Here is a 17,078-nt window from a genome sequence, read left to right on the forward strand (position 1 = left end):
CTTTTTATCCCGAGATTCTTACGAGAACGAAGTCCTGGGGTGCAGTTAGTAATTCATAATTGATTTATTTCTGTTAGACATAAGTTACATAGGTTATTAAGAATAAAATACTGCGTTACTGTCATACACAATACCAAAAATATTTTTCTGTACGAATTTTGTTTGTTTGTAGTTGTAATGTATGTTTCATCATTGTATATAGATTAAAATTAACACAAGACACATGTGCAATTTTTGACAGTATATAAATTCAATTCCAGGTGTCCATCCTCTCCCGCTTGTCCCAAGAGTCCGCGGACGAGTTCAACTTCGTGCGCGCGTACGAGTGCTTCCAGCATCGCTCGCACACGTGTCTCGTGTTCGAGATGCTGGAACAGAACCTGTACGACTTCCTCAAGCAGAATAAGTTCTCCCCGCTGCCGCTCAAGTACATCCGGCCCATACTGCAGCAGGTGCTCACGGCCCTGCTCAAACTCAAGGTCAGTCTTCACAATGTCCCAGTTGATCCAATATTGATCTGGACAATAGATTTATTTGGTAGTTAGACGGGAAAATGTCCAATGTAATACTCTACTGCCTAAAAGACGAAAAAAATTGGCAGTATTTTCAGATTTAGATTTCGTTAACATTTTTAGATATTAATTTGTTCTGACATGCGCGTCCTGTTTCTTTCACTAATATTTCTCAATGTTTGTTCACAGCAACTGGGCCTGATCCACGCGGACCTGAAACCGGAGAACATAATGCTGGTGGAGCCGGCGCGGCAGCCCTACAGGGTGAAGGTCATTGACTTCGGCAGCGCCTCGCACGTCAGCAAGGCGGTCTGCAACACCTACCTGCAGAGCAGATACTACAGGTACATGCAATATGAAAAAAAAGCTTGCTCTCTATTGACTTTTGAATTTTGGGATGCACCATTAGTTCTGTGATAAGGGAATTATGTGTTGTTGTTATCTAATTTAAAATGGCCGCCGCAAAAAAAATACATATTTTTTGTACAAAGAAATGAACATACCACGCGACTCTTGGCTCGGTCTGCCTCGTAAGAGATACAGACGTGATACTGCATATTCAACTAATGAAATGTAATTATTAATTTCCAGAGCGCCAGAAATAATCCTCGGGCTAGCGTTCTGCGAAGCGATAGACATGTGGTCGCTGGGCTGCGTGGTGGCGGAGCTGTTCCTGGGCTGGCCGCTGTACCCGGGCTCCTCCGAGTACGACCAGATCCGCTACATCTCGCAGACGCAGGGGCTGCCCACCGAACACATGCTCAACAGGTGCTCTACGGCACTCTACACTACTCTACACGCTACGATCATAGTCTAACTGTCATAATACGTGCGATTGTGACTTCTCCTCACAATAATTGGTTCGCCTGTCCCGAGTGCCCAAACAAACACATGTACTCGAGCTGACTTGATGGCAGCTTGTGATGAAACCATCAAAGGGTTTCGGTTCTGGCTTGTTTGAAAATATTTAATATAGAATAGTGATTTTGTAAATTTGCCACGACACGCAAAGAAGAAGAATAGGTTTATCTTATTCCTTAATAATCCAGCGATACTAGGAACTTGGATAATATCGACGTAGCAAGAAAAGTCAAATTTCCAATGCACCACACACAAGAATACAAATCATGAAGAAAAAAACGATCTTTACTTATTTCTATAGATGATAATAGAATTGCCATATTTAATTGTTGCAGCGCGAGTAAAACAGCCAAGTTCTTCTACCGGGACGTGGACAGCACGTACCCGTTCTGGCGGCTGAAGACGCCCGAGGAGCACGAGCTCGAGACCGGCATCAAGAGCAAGGAGGCCAGGAAGTACATCTTCAACTGTCTGGACGACATTGGACAGGTATACACATTTAAAGAGATGTTGTGAAGAGTGAATAAACGTTTCATAATTTTGGGAATGAAAAAAAAAACTATTATTTGTGCCAAAATGGTCTTCGCACAGAATTCGTCATTGCGTGAGCCACGACGCTGAAAGGAGACAAAAAATAAAATGTAAATATTTTCATTTCTATCTGTATCTACTGACTTTCTACAAATACATTTTTTTTATGTTTTAGATAACACAAGTATCCAGTAATTGATTAATAACTTACAGTATGTCACTTTCTTGACATACTGTAACTTATCAATCAATTTCAAGAAATTTACAACAGATAATTATGTGTTATCTAAAACAGAAAAATCAGCATGCGCCAGTAAACGAAATGTGTTTTTAAAATAAAATGATTTTTTTTTCAGGTCAATGTACCAACTGATCTTGAAGGAGGCCAACTGTTGGCAGAGAAAGCAGACAGAAGGGAGTTCATCGATTTATTGAAGAGAATGCTTACGATGGACCAAGTCAGTATAACTCATGTATAACACGGAAACAATACACATACGTTAACTTATATATCTATGTCATTCTTATTTTCATTTAATAGATCTTTTCTAGAAGTCACTATCGAGTTTTGTTTTTCTTGTTGACCTCCGTGGATGATGTTTATATTTTGTTTGTAATGTTTTTACTGTACGCAAAATGAAGATGAATACAATTATTTAATGATTTAATTGCATCACAAAAGACACATACAATACAAAAAAGAGACAATAAATGTCTACTTAAATTAAAACAAGATGCAACAGCGGAATCCGGGCTCCGACGCTCAATGACTGAAGAAAGAACCGGGGAAATGCTCAGATGAGAGACAATATACAAGGGCGGATTTATCCCATGTAGGGATCTCTTACAGATGTTATTATATATTATATTATCAGTTTATCTTATTCAGCTGACTTATCACTTATGTCTATATTATACCCATCATGTGTATAGTGATCATAAGATGTTTACTCAGTTTTGATCTTATTCATAACATAATTTGAATTTCTTTTGTTCAGTAGTTCTTGTAATATACATCCATCTGACAACATATACAGCGGCGGATTTATCTTATGTAGTGATCTCTTACAGATATAAGTTTTTAAAAGAATAAAATTATTGTATTAACATCTATCCGATAACAAATACTAAGCAATAACATCTCAGCGTTTTTCCGGTTTCTATTGCCGCCGTTGAATCTCTAAGCCTAAGGACCTTTAATAGATTATACAAAGTTTACTAACATTTATAATGATATTTCAGGAAAGGAGGATAACTCCAGGAGAAGCATTGAATCATGCGTTTGTAACGCTAGCGCATCTAGTGGACTATGCACACTGCAACAACGTCAAGGCTTCCGTGCAAATGATGGAGGTAATCATTGATAGCATTTTTTAATGTCTGCATACCGTTAAATCTTTTCTATTTACGTAATACTGTACTGTTTTGCTGCAGTTCCGTCTGCAGTTTGGGGTAAACTATAGCGGGTGATTGTTAGCGGGTTAGAAATTTGAAAAAAAAAAACTGTGCCTGTATTTGAACTTGGGTTCATAACTAAATTTCATTTCAAGTAGATTTTGATGAAATTTGGAGTAGATTCAGTTATAGCTTGGCTTCCAATGACTTAGCCTAAAAAGCGTAACAGATAGACAGTCAAATTTTTGCAATTTATAATAAGTTGGGTTTCGATTTGTAAGTCTGCATATATGGAAGTAAGGACATTTTTTCTTTTTGCAGGTGTGTAGACGGTCCGGGTCAGGTGTGGGTGTGGGCGTGGGCGTGGGAGTGGGCGTGGGCGTGGGCGGCGGCGTGGCGGGCGTGGGCGCGGAGTACGTGGGCGGGGTTGTGGCGCCCGCAGCGCCCTCCGCACACCACCTGGCGCTCACCATCAACCAGCAGCGACTGCGGGCCGCGCCCTACGACAACCTGGTGAGTGGTTTGACTTCTTGCTAAATGTATGAAAACTAAAGACGTGATTGGGCTAGCTTCGCCCCGGGGCTTCGCTCCCGTGGGAATTTCGAGATAAAAGGTACCCCATGTGTTATTTCAGGTTATATTAAATATTTCTCATCGCGCTCCGCATGACACATAGGCATACGTTTGAATCTGGGCGATACGTTTGTATCTATTCCAAATTTCATCATAATCGGACCTATTTTCGGTCTTATCTAGTTAAACTATTCGTATGAAAGCGACTGACCAGGTTCTGCCATCAATTTCAGAATTGTATCAAATATATATTGTCAACTTCACAATTTATTAACATTGATAATTAGATTAATTAAACCACTAGTAGGATTCTCCGAGTGTACACGTCAATGATAAAGTATTACCATTGTGTTTCCAGTACCAACTGTACGGAGGCACCCGCGTGGCGGTGGGCGGCACGCGGCAGTATTCGCGGGCAGCGGAGCCCTTCCCGCACCAGTTCGTGTCTTCTATCCTGTGCCAGCCCTATCAGGTCACTTTCAAATTCATGTTATTTTTTCTTGTCTGTCTAGGAACAGTAGAAGACTTGATTTTTTTTTTTTCAATGTATTACATATTTGTTCCTTTTTCATTCATCCAACATTTAAGAACTTGGTAGAGTTCTTTTCATTTAGCTATAGCAAGCTAATGGTTTAGCATGGTTGATAAACACCCAGTGCTAGCCAAGAGGCCACATCACATTAATTTATTTTCTACGTTTTTGCCGTATCCAATCCCTTCGAAAACTCACTTCATGTATTAGGTGCAGATTATGTAAAACCAATGAAAAGAAATTTTAATGAAAACTTATGTATCGCAAATCTTCATTACAGTAAAGAAGAACATGATTCTATATTTTAAATAATATACGATACCTGGTCTGAAAGAATTAATTACGTAATTAAAGTTAAACAAAAATGTTATGAAAATCCATTACTAATAAATGTGAACCTCGCTGCATACAAACGTCATGTGGCCCAATTTCGTCATGTTATATCAATATTAAATCACAGCAACGAGTACTCTTATACGAATTATTGTGAATGTGTATATTTGATGGACTCTGATGTTAGAAATTATATTTTATTCCTTTTTTATTATCGTCGTAGACAGGTGTAGTATAAAGCACTATGTACTCGAAAGAAAGTACGCGTGTATGCGACCGTCGACTAATTCTGGTCTCAACATGCAAATCAAATGAAAATCAGTAATATATCGGTGTGTTGCATCAGGTGCAGCAGCTGGCGGCCGCCGCCGCCGCCGCCGCCGCACACCAGCACGCGCCACTCATCGTGGAGCCGCTGCCTGACGACCTCCACCATCCGCACCACGTCCACCACCACAACAAGAGGTCATTCACTCTCATCGTCTTCATTCTTCTTTTCTAGTCGTTACGAAGGAACAAACATTATTATATGTGTTCAATCTTGGCCCTATAGTTATTTAATACTAGCTTCGCTCCCGTGGGAATTTCGGGATAAAATATACTCTGTGTTATTCCAGGTTATATTCTACCCGTGTACCAAATTTCATAAAAATCTGTTCAGTAAATTTTGCGTGAAAGAGTGACAAACACACATACATCCTTACTAACTTCCGCATTTATCATATTAGTAGGATAGGATTTAATTTGGTCAATGTAGTCTATTCAGTCAAGGCACTATTCGAAATGAGTACGCGATATCATTTAGTTTTTTCTATACACCTATGTATGTACGTGTAAAGAGACATCTCTAAGAAACGACTACATTCCAAGAATTTTGGCGGCTACATAAGTACTGTATAATAAATTGATTTTAAAACTACATTAAACCTACATATTTTACCGACGAATATAGGTATGCAAATATAAATTAATAAATGAGGAACATGCCATCCACTAAATATTGTTATTATTATAAAAAGTAATAATTTATGCTAGCTCTCAATTCTATCAAGAGTTCTATCATTAAATAAATCATTTAAAGTATACATTTATAAATTAAATTTAGATTTAATGTAATTATTATAATTCAGTAAAATGATAATCACAATAAAAAAAAATCAAGGAGATTTTTTTTATAATAACGTGTGAAGTAAAAGTTAAGAAATATTGGTTCAGAGTTACTTATAACAGTATAGGGTTGTCGACAGATCAACAAAGCAGCAGACGGCCGCCGTGCCTCACTACCAGCCGCACCACCAAACGCATCAATACAGGTGCTTCCACAACCCTAGAATTAAACTCATTTCTCAATATGTAGCCGTTACGTAACCTTACTAAAAAACTAGCTTATACGGTCGCTTTATAACATCCTGACCCGAGGAGACTCTGATATCATATGAGATTATATGTTCATATATCTTATACAGGTGACTTTTAATACATTGGCAATATTTTGTCTATATACCTCAGTCCATAATCCTGAACAACTTTTAGTATGGGGGTAAATCCGAAATCGCGAAAAGAAAAAATCAACTGTTCTATACAAAATTAAATACCTAACTTGTGGAAAATGTATGGATCAGCTGTTTTTTTTTTCGCGATATCAAGGTTGCTTTCATACGAAAAGTTGTTCAGTACCATCGACTGAGCATATAGATAAAATAATGCCAATGTATGAGAAATCACCCTGTATGATTAAAACTACCACTTTATTTCTAAAAATATGTAGAAGCATTTTTTTTTTCGTATTATAATTAATAAAATACGTTATTTCGCATCAGTTATGTTGATTATCGTGCTTTTTTTCTCATATTTTCTATTCATACAATTTCTCAAATTCTATGACTCCGTTATCGTCAGTAATGTGCGAGGTAGATGAAAAATATGGCTGAAAAAATCTACCAATAGGGTTACTTCTTTTCAAAAAAGAACTCATCCCATTGGCTCTCACATTTATCGCACATCTTTGATGGAGCCACAGTATTATGACCCATAGTACTCATAATATATTGTCCAAAACAGCATGGCAAGCAGTGGTGGCAAGAAAGAGCCGACGCAGCTGTCGCCTGTGAAGAAGAGAGTGAAGGAAGGAACCCCACCATCACGGCATAGACATTATCATCATGAGCATACGTGAGTTTATATAATGTATTTGTACATTACATAAGTATTGTAACACAATTTATCCTGTGTTAGAAGCAGTGGTGGTCTCTGGTTTTAATCCTATATTTGGCACGTGTATGCTAAATTACCAATATGTCTCATGTATAGTAGTTTTCATCGATCACCACTCATGTTTCAAACAAATAAAACAATTTAAACATGAGAAAACTTGCTCTCTAATTGATAAATTTATGTAGTGAAATGGAGAAGGCCACAGCAAACCACTTTGGGATGAACCGAACTGAATAAAACCAATGCTTTTTTACTCCGAAATCCGTTACGTCATGATACATCACTATCATACAAGCTTCATATAAAATTTTGTTTTTGACATTTAAAAAAAGCATCAGAATTGACTAGTTTCAAAGTAGCTAACTCTTGACTTAAATTTTTTTTATCCGTCCAGGAGCGCAATCCCACCGCCGCAGCCGGCGTGGGAGGGCTGCGTGGCGCCGGCGCCCCCGCCCCCCGCGCCCCCGGCGCCCCCGGCCCCCACAGCGCCCCCGCAGCCCACCATCACCATCCGCGACACCCCCTCCCCCGCCGTCTCCGTCATCACCATCTCCGACTCCGACGATGATGAGCACAGGCCGACGGCCAATCAAAACGACACAGGTAAACAATATATCTATATGTTATGTTATTTTTAATGTCAAGTAGAGTTGACATAAAAATACCAATTTATTTAAATCGAATCGAATCTACGACCGCCGTTACTGGTCTCATGAATAAAACTATGAAATATGTTTGTTTCAAAAAGTTTGTGTTTAAAGACTAAATATTACATGTGTGAACACAATTATGTAAGAAAGAAAGAAACTAGAGCTCAGAGGTCCCTTGCCGAAGTAATGCCCGAATTAAACAGATCTAGGTATGATTAATTGCTAATTCAACATATTTTACCCTCCTCATCGTATTTTTATATAAATAATTTTGTAAATGCACAGTACTATGTAACGCTATATGGGCGGGAGAAGTCAATCCGACAAAAAATATAATACCCACCTTTGTCTCAGCTCCAGCCGCGAACGAGTGCGCAGCGTCGTCACAGCACCACAGCGCCGAAGCCGCCAACCCCGGACACAGCGGCCACAGCGGTCACAGCGGCCACAGCGCTCACGGCGGCGTGATCTGCTCCGCGCGGTCGCCGCGCGACCACAGACACGTGAAGCACGAGCACCAGCCCTGCCACCATCATCACACGGTTGATATACATTTCATTTATCCGTAGATTATTAGAATGTTATTAGCTCGAAACTCAAGGCCAGAATAAAAAAAAAAGTAATTTGATTGAAATGCAATTTTATATGAAATAATGTACCAATTATAATTGCGATATATCGGCACATTGCATTTGAGAACAATTATATCTAGCCATAAAAATAGCATGCAAATTTATATAAATTATTTTCTTAACTCAATCATCCAAATTAGATTATAATGCTTTGACAGAAATACTACGTATGTTATTCAAAACCGATTAAAATTCATCATATCCAATGTAATCATGTCGAGTTATGTTTCTCAGTCAAAAAAATCTTTCTCATACAATAAAAACATTTCTTATGTAGCCATTTCTATATGTATATTGAAATATTTCCAAGTTACAATTCGAATATCAGCGTCTGTTGTACGACTATGCTATTTACGTCTCACCATCGAGTCGATTCGCAGTGCGACGCAGCTAACCAATCACATTGCGCCATTGCGACGCAACGACAATTGGTTCGCTTCGTCTCACTACAGAGAACTGCAAACCTTCGCCCTCAGACACTTTTGAGCCCTTTTGCCGTGCAGTTGTAGCATTTAATATCCAACCTCCGTGACCTCTGGACTGCTGCACTAGGGGTCCGTTCCCTGTTTAGGTCAAGATGGAAAATGAACTTTTTCAAATTTATCTGGGTCTTAGATGTTTATCTATATATGTATATGTTATAAAATTGTGTCGTCGAGTTAGTAACCCAAAACACAAGTCCCGAACTTACTTTGGCGCCAACTCAATCTGTGTGATTTGTCCATACAAATACATGTTTATTTATTTATAATTTATAATATGATTATTGTCGCTTTATCAGCAACAACAGCAAGCGGCGCCGCAGCAGCCGACCAGCAGCCACGTGGCGGCAGCGGCGCAGGCCACGCCTCAGAGCCAGAAGAAGAGATTGCTGGCGCTGGCTCAGCAGGAGCAGGCCAAGCGTGAGCACGAGCACCACTACGTGCCGGTGAGTTGACCGTTGATCGACTCAGCTCTGCTTCTTACGGACGAAAGTTCATATTTCCATACATAATATAGTAAATGAGAAAGTGTGTTTGTGTGTGCATGGCGCAAGATGACGCAGCACAACTGAGCAATGGGACGTGGCTCTTAGTAGTTTCTGTGCTTCGTCTGTCAGTAAGTCACAGAATATTGTTGGTGATGATGTAAATTTTGTATTTCAGAGTGGATCCACAGTGCGACAGGCGGCCGACTACCAGTGCAATCAGTATGTGCCCGTTCAGCACAATAAAAGAGATAGCGTAAGTTTTGTTATATTCATTACATTTTGTTAGTACAAGTTTGACAGTTATATGTTAGCATTCTTATAAGGTGCACCGGTGTATCTGACCAAAAATCAACATTCGATCACACTCTCCGGCCTCACATTAGATTTTATCTTGGTGTATGATCTACTATTTTTGTAGACGATTCATTTTAGAGGTAACTATTTTGTGTATATTTACATCGAGAATGAAATGCCGTTTTGCTGTCGAGGTGTATACTCTGTTATTTACGTCGATCGCGAGGAAATATTATAAATACGCGTTGTAATATTCGTGGATGTACAGCCCTGTTTATTATTTACTGGCAGTAACGTTTACTAAAGTAAAATGCTCTAGGGCAAAAAAATAATTCATAGACTAAGATTTTACTTTATAGCCTAATTTTAGAACTCGTGCATCCAAAAATAACATTATGAGTATGACAAGTGAAAACACCTTTTTTCTTTGCAGAGCGGCGGTCGCGGCGAGTACTTGCCCAGCAGTGGGATGGCGGGCGTGGGCGTGGGCGTGGGCGTGGGCGCGGTGGGGCTGAGCGCGGCGCCCCCCGCACACAAGCACCCGCACGCCTGGCACCACCATCCGCACCCGCACTACAAGTCAGTTTTAACAATCACTACATAGTATAAAACAAAGTCACTTCCCGCTGTCTGTCACTCCCTATGTATACTTAGATCTTTAAAACTACGTAACGGATTTTATTTTCGCATTAATAATATTAGTTATTATATAATATTTTGAACTGTTACAAAAAAATGTGGTTGGATCCAATCTTTACTGGAATGCGCGTCTACCAAGTAAAATTTTGAAATAAAGGTAAAAGTAAAAAAGCTTTTTAAGATCTTTTTTGCGTTTTTCTGTTTGGTCTTAAAATTAAGCCTACCTTTAAGTTAACTTTGAAGTTGTCCAATAAAATTTAAATAAATATATAATTTCCAGGACGAGCAGCGGCGGAGTATTGTCCCCAGGCGGGGGCGTGTCCCCTGGGTACTTGCCCCCTCCATTATATGTCCCTACGTACCACTATCACACGTGAGTATTTATTTATATAGAGGTCACTCGTAACACTGCTATAGCAGTCGTGTGTCCGTCAAACCTATGTTATATTTATTCGTCTAATTTGTAATGGTTGTGGTGATTAAGATATTGTATAACCTTTATCTACCGCGTACATTGTGAAAAGTAATAAATAATTTTAATTGTATTAAATTTTCCAATATTAATGCATTTACCACGGCGGTTCAGTAAAGTGGATACCTAAAGTATCCGTACCTTAAAAGGACTTAGAAGGAAAATACGTAACCTTTATATATGTTTGCGAAATTTCACAAACATAGTAAAGTAGACACCTGAAGTATATATATATTTAGGATTCCGTACCTTAGTAGACTTCGATACTTGTGTTGTACAAGTAAGTAAATGAGTCGTTTTCCCACCCAGCGGCGGCGTGGGCGGCGTGGCCGGACCCCCGCCCGCACACCACGCCAGCAGCGCGCGTCTCCCGCCCTATCTGCAGACGTACTCGCCCACCTACCTCGTGCCGCAGCACCACCAGCAGCACCTCTGGTACACCGACTGATGGCCCGACCTCTGTCCTCGCCTCGGCCTCGTGCCCACCTGAGGGTCACGCGGACGTCTCTGCCATGTAACTCTGCTACTTTCCGAGGAAGTACTTTGAGCCAGAAGAATGACTCGATCTCTTCGTGTGTACCGGTAATTTGGTACGGCGGAAGAAACAAAGAAATTAGGACAGGATTGCTCTTCGTACGACATGCGATCCTGGTGCTTCGGTCCGGCGAAAGGAGATATCGAAATAAGAATCGGCTGAAAAGCCCCTTCAAATACCATGCCACCACCCTGGTAATTTGAGGCGGCTCAGGAAGATTTATTATGCTATTCGTTGATTGTCAAACGTTCGAGCTAGATTTCCACACCATTCCTTATAAATAGCGCAGGCTTTTTGTACATATATGATATGAAATCACTGAATCGTCGAAAAAAACGGCGATTTTTATTATTGTATTTCTTGAATTTTGACTTTTTAGCACTCAGCGGCCCTTATCGATGATCGGACGACCGGTTGCTATCGATTCGCTCATTCGATAAGGGCGCTCGAGTGCACGAGGAACCGGAATTCGATTCTATATCACACAGCAATTTTTAATTAAATCTATGACTAGTGTGTGTCCAATGTTTTAGCGAGTTCCTTCTCTTATTTGACCGAACGGTCTTGTATTTATAGTTAATCGACTATCTGTACAAATATTGTCGTTAGCGACTATCTTAATCGATATACCGAGAGTATATATCTTAATGATCGATGTTTTACATAATACGGGATGTGTTTAATCGTTTATGTTCATAAGTTCGATCGATTTTAGTATTGCATTATTCGCGGGTCCTTACGCGTTAGGTTTTAATGACAGTGTTTATTTACGTGTATTATATGGATTGTAAATTTCGCGTTAGTATAATTTTGCTGCAAAAGCGATGCGAGTAGGCTGCATTTACTAATATTTTATCGTAGAATAGTGTTTGTACCAAATCTTTATATGGGGATTTTGAGGGCCCGGCGCTTGTATAGCCGCCGGGAATCCATTTTGTATTTAGTTTTACGTGATCGGTGATTTTGTCAATTATTATTTTGATTTTAACTTTAGTGTAATGGTTTGCTTTAGATATTGAGAGTATTTTTTCTTGCGTTCCATATCAAGTAGTGTAGTTGTGTGGGTCGACCCATTTAATTAAACAAATACAAACATTTATGCTGTGTTTAATACCTATATTCATGTAATTTACGGGATTTTTTACTATGTAGATATTGTGTGTAGCAGCGGTGATGGATGCATAGATGTAGTTTTCAAAGTATGTTAAACGAAATAAAAAATATATCATAAGAATTTTATGAACATTTAGTACACACTAATAAATAGTAAACGAGTGTAATACATGTATATTCACATTTAGATAGATGGAGAATTGTTATTGAAAACTAATTATTAAAGTTTATACAAATTAATGCAATTATTTTACGACTGCAATTTAGTTTAATTCGATAGTATGTGTAGTCGGCGCGTGGTCTAGCGGGCCACGGCAGGTTTCTGAGTTCCGAGTTAGCTGTGAGCGAGGCGCCCCGGTGCCACGACGCCCTGAAGCCCCGGCGCCCCGGGCCACTAGTAACATGTAAGTCCTATCGTACAATTTTATAGTCATATCAAAGAAACTCGGCAACAGAACCCGTATTTTTCATAACGGTCACGGGCGCCTCTCGTACTTATGATGTTCTTTATCATAATTTTGCTTAACAGCAAACCTAGTTTGAAGTGACTTCTTTACGATATTCGCATATAATCGACGCTCTATCGAGACGCCACGACGCAGCATTCATTTATTTGAATATATAAATATATTAAATTTTTAACGAATAAAATTTACTTTTTTATGACAAGACTATGTAATGTTAATTTGATTATATTTTTAGTGAATTAGCTTTGCTGGTTGACAATAATCTTATGTTTAGTTTTAATGTCACATACGGTTGTAGTAATTAATGGTAGTGCATTGTAATGATTTTTACTCTATGGTTTTATCCGGAACATAAATGGCTAAACATTGCATAGATTACGCTAACTCGTTTAATATTTTTTTTTTAGTATTAAAGTTGGTTTTATAGTGTGTTGTTTTACTTGTGCCTTAGTTCTAAATAACTTGTTTACTCTTTACTTAGTTTTCTATACGTGTATCACTTGCGCTTGGTCCCTGCAATGTTTAGTACACATGCACCTACTAGCGAGACGCAGTATTTTTGTAATTATTTTTTGAGAAAATAGCTAAAAAATAAATTAACGCCAATCAATGAATATTTTGTCATTTGTAATGTTTAAATGTGTTTTTCTGTAAATTTGTGCATAACGTGCTATATTTAGTGTAATTAATAGTGAAATGTAAATTAATCTAAATTATTACGCAATGAGGAATCAATTGATGTATAATAATGGAATCGTGATTGTTATCTGCATAAAGAAAGAATTTTTTTGTGTTGTTCAAAATGTCATATTTTTTGTAAAACCATGATTTACGTTGTGTAATAAAACATTGAAAATCAAATTAATATTTAATAATTGATTTGTAGAAAATTGCAATATACGTTGAAGTTTTGGAATGGCAGAATTTAAGTCCTCAAATCGTCCAATAATTACATGACATGTAAAATTTATTACTTCGCGATAGTGGATGTTTGTTTTAATTATTTAATGGATACTACCTCCGCAACTAGGTGCATGTACGGATATCAAAAAAAGTGCGAGATTGCCCCCCGGGGCGTAGTTATGATCTCTTTCTGTGCGCCCCCACTACAACAATTACCCCCACCCTTGTTTAATTGCCGACCAATCACTGCACACTTTTACCTACTTATGTAGTTACGGGGTTTCATTTTTAAGTGTATTAACAATGGAATGTTATATTTTCTATATAATTATTATTATTACTTAATCTTAGTTCGTAAACGTTCATTAAGTTGGAGATTTTTTTTGCCTTAACAAATATAGTGTATATGGGGCATGTCTGGACTTATCAGTCGTACAATACATCCGTTATGCTTATACTGTGATCTACTCATTATTATTAGTTGAAAACTGATTGTAAATTTTGGGTTGTTGCAATAAATTATTGTGTATAAAATTGCATTTTGAACACGGCATGCCCGTAAAGCGCGAACGCGTAGCGACAATAATCAGAATAAATTGTATTGAGCTATTTAATGTACAAATACTCCATAATACGTGTGATTTAGTCTGCTGGCATAACATGACAGAACACACAGTCTGTTGAAAGCGATCAAGGTGATCCATGCAACGTATCCTGGCTGTATCGGAGTCTATTACACTTAGTTCCAAAATGTTTATAATTTGTTTTCCTAAAAGTATATTCGATGGCCTAGTATATAATATTCAATACCAATATAATTCAGACTTCCATCTCATAATTTCAATATGTATTTCTATATCAATGTCAATATGTTATTATTTTGATTTAATTTGTATGAGATTAATTGTTCTCTTCTATTGTGACTTGTATGTGGCAATTAGTAGTAATAGCCTTGGTTATCAATGAAAATATTTGTTTACGAACTTGGTGTCGAATTATAATAATGTGCCCAGTGACACGTACAGTAATCTACAATATAGTATAAGCCTGTATGTATATAATTTCGCTGGTGACTATTGATCCGCAATCAACAGGTTTTGTGCTCTGTGTGTATTGTGTATATCTATCATATTGTAACGTTCTGGCCTCCGCCAACCTTTTCTATTGCATATTCCACTGTGATTTTTAACTATATTATTTTATTCATTAATGATCTTATTAATGGAATACAGTCATCATATGATTGATTTATAAGTTTTTCTTGTAACTACCGTACCTTTTGGTACAATTCGAGAACTAACTGTAGTACATTAATGGGTATTTTATGTTTTAATATAGCATAGTGTCTTGTGTTAACACAAGTTAAAATTAACACGTTTTAAATTCGATATGTGGGTGATCAGGGATAAAGCACCGATGTTGCTTAAGTTTTCTTTAATGATAATCAAATATGTAGTTATTATTAGAGAGCAAATTGTAAATAAACATCCAAATATCCCTTTTTATTTTATTTTTATTTTTCCCATCCTTTCCTTTTTGCTTCGTCGGATGGCCTCTTCGAAGGTGCTCCAAGCGTGACACTAGAGAATTACATTTCTCGGAGTTCGTAGCCATGTCATTATGATAAGCTATTTATTTACCATAGAATTGTTACTGTTTTCACGTTACTTGATAGATAGTGCCGCAAAAAATACCCATTTATGAAAGCAATTTAAAAATTCATAGATATTCTGAATACTTTTAACTAGTGTGTTTGCTAATACTGTTCAAATCTCATCAAGTCTAAAGGCATCTGACGTAGTCGTGAGTCATGTCACGACTACCTACCGCCATCTGGTGGCAAGTGAATGCAATGCTATAATCGCAACGTATTACTGGCACAAGGCTTTTGTAACTTTGGATGAATACTTTAAATTGTAACAGCATAAGTATTTTTAGCATTACCTACTTGAAGTAGGTATAAATTGTTTTTGTCAGTTTATAAAATATCTAAAACCCTAAAACTTTGTAGTTCCGAGTGACATGGCCACCATTCCGTCTTACTATAGTCAATAGAGCGGCGTACATCGCCTTAACTGCTGTCTTGACAATAACACAGTGTCAGACAATAATCATTCTTATTTTTTGCTTATCAGTAGCCATTTTGGTTTCTTTTTTATTAGTGCCAATAGTTTATATTGTACAGAGCCTTAGAATGTATGTAGCATGTGGTAACTCGAACAATAAGAAATTATATAAAACATCAAAACATTTTTCCAGATACAATATATATTTCATAGGCAAATAGGTACAATCTTAAGTTTTTTAACATTATATAAATACATAAGCATAAATAATTCCTAATATATATTATCCTTATGTATCTAGTACCTACATTTTAAATCCCAATAAAATTATATATAATATATTCTTTTGGTTAGATTGACAAAATAATTTCATATTTTTGTTGACCACCTTTAACGTTTTTCCCTTTTAGCCCTTTAAATTTATCGTTGAAAGTTAGAAATTTATCGGTTAACTCCAATATTGGAATTTTATCGATATTAATGGATATTAATGAAAATGTACCTAGTTTTTCCAAATTAGGTGCTTACTGAAGAAGATTATAAAATCGTTTTACATAACTTTGGAGCATTGAAATGCATTCTTGTGGTAATTTGGGAAATTTGACCTTTTTAATGACATTCAGCTTTATAATTATAAGTACTCGTAGAAGCACTTTTATATGCTGAACCGCACATAATCGTATAATTAAATATAATAAGCTATCCTAAGTACTTAATTATTCAAAATCGATGTCTATGTGTTTTAAAAATAATTATCAAATTTTATTATCTTTCACAATATGAAGTCGTTAATATGTAAAATTTTGGTTCCACACGTTGACACAGCTATTTCTGTGAATTACATATTGAAAGTAAAATAATATTGTCGATATTTAATTTTGTAAAATTCGCCTGCGCGTCTTGAAGAGCAAAAATGAGTGGTGTGGGAACAAATGTTTAATTTGAATTATCTTAAGATTTTACCCTCGTAATTACTAAAGTCTGATGTCACATGTTTGTTATTAGTGCGTTGGTAGTACGCTGCTAAAACTAGGCTCTATTCTAGCATAACTTTGTATAATCGACGTTCTATATCTACTTACTAGGTAACTATAATATGTGTGATAATAACAATAAGCTTTTCAACTAGATGAAGTACAATGAATTCTAATGACTAAATAGGCCAATGTTTATAAACAAACATTATTTTTACACTGTCTATTAAAATTAATGTGATTTTGTCTGTAGTACGTATTTAGATAAATGCAGTCCAGTGTATTTAATGAATTTGTTTTTAAATGAAAATTGATTTATAATTGCAGCTAGCGATGTGTCGCTGAGAAATTCTCTGTTCTCGGAAATGTTCTCCCTTGAGAATTTTCGCAGATTTCCAAGATGAATTCTCGT

The 17,078-nt window shown here is 37.2% G+C and overlaps 1 protein-coding gene across 5 annotated transcripts in view; it reads left to right on the forward strand.

The window, feature by feature from the left end:
• Hipk (Homeodomain interacting protein kinase) overlaps window positions 1–15,129 on the forward strand; it is a 95,161-nt gene extending 80,032 nt beyond the window's left edge. For 3 of the 5 annotated variants that reach the window (XM_053760440.2, XM_053760439.2, XM_053760442.2), the window contains exons 7-24: window positions 261–479; window positions 702–856; window positions 1,104–1,280; window positions 1,709–1,862; window positions 2,261–2,362; window positions 3,147–3,257; window positions 3,621–3,812; window positions 4,231–4,344; window positions 5,084–5,202; window positions 5,973–6,050; window positions 6,799–6,909; window positions 7,346–7,554; window positions 7,956–8,143; window positions 9,015–9,161; window positions 9,379–9,456; window positions 9,931–10,076; window positions 10,417–10,509; window positions 10,918–15,129. In XM_053760440.2, coding sequence (XP_053616415.1) covers window positions 261–479; window positions 702–856; window positions 1,104–1,280; window positions 1,709–1,862; window positions 2,261–2,362; window positions 3,147–3,257; window positions 3,621–3,812; window positions 4,231–4,344; window positions 5,084–5,202; window positions 5,973–6,050; window positions 6,799–6,909; window positions 7,346–7,554; window positions 7,956–8,143; window positions 9,015–9,161; window positions 9,379–9,456; window positions 9,931–10,076; window positions 10,417–10,509; window positions 10,918–11,056 — 2,532 coding nt within the window. In that variant the 3' untranslated portion in view covers window positions 11,057–15,129. The remainder of the gene's footprint in view (window positions 1–260; window positions 480–701; window positions 857–1,103; window positions 1,281–1,708; window positions 1,863–2,260; window positions 2,363–3,146; window positions 3,258–3,620; window positions 3,813–4,230; window positions 4,345–5,083; window positions 5,203–5,972; window positions 6,051–6,798; window positions 6,910–7,345; window positions 7,555–7,955; window positions 8,144–9,014; window positions 9,162–9,378; window positions 9,457–9,930; window positions 10,077–10,416; window positions 10,510–10,917) is intronic. The other 2 variants (XM_053760441.2, XM_053760443.2) reach the window with 2 other exon arrangements.
• Window positions 15,130–17,078: the final 1,949 nt, after the last annotated feature.

The sequence above is a fragment of the Plodia interpunctella genome, chromosome 20 (assembly GCF_027563975.2).
Source record: "Plodia interpunctella isolate USDA-ARS_2022_Savannah chromosome 20, ilPloInte3.2, whole genome shotgun sequence".
In the NCBI taxonomy this organism is placed as follows: domain Eukaryota; kingdom Metazoa; phylum Arthropoda; class Insecta; order Lepidoptera; family Pyralidae; genus Plodia; species Plodia interpunctella.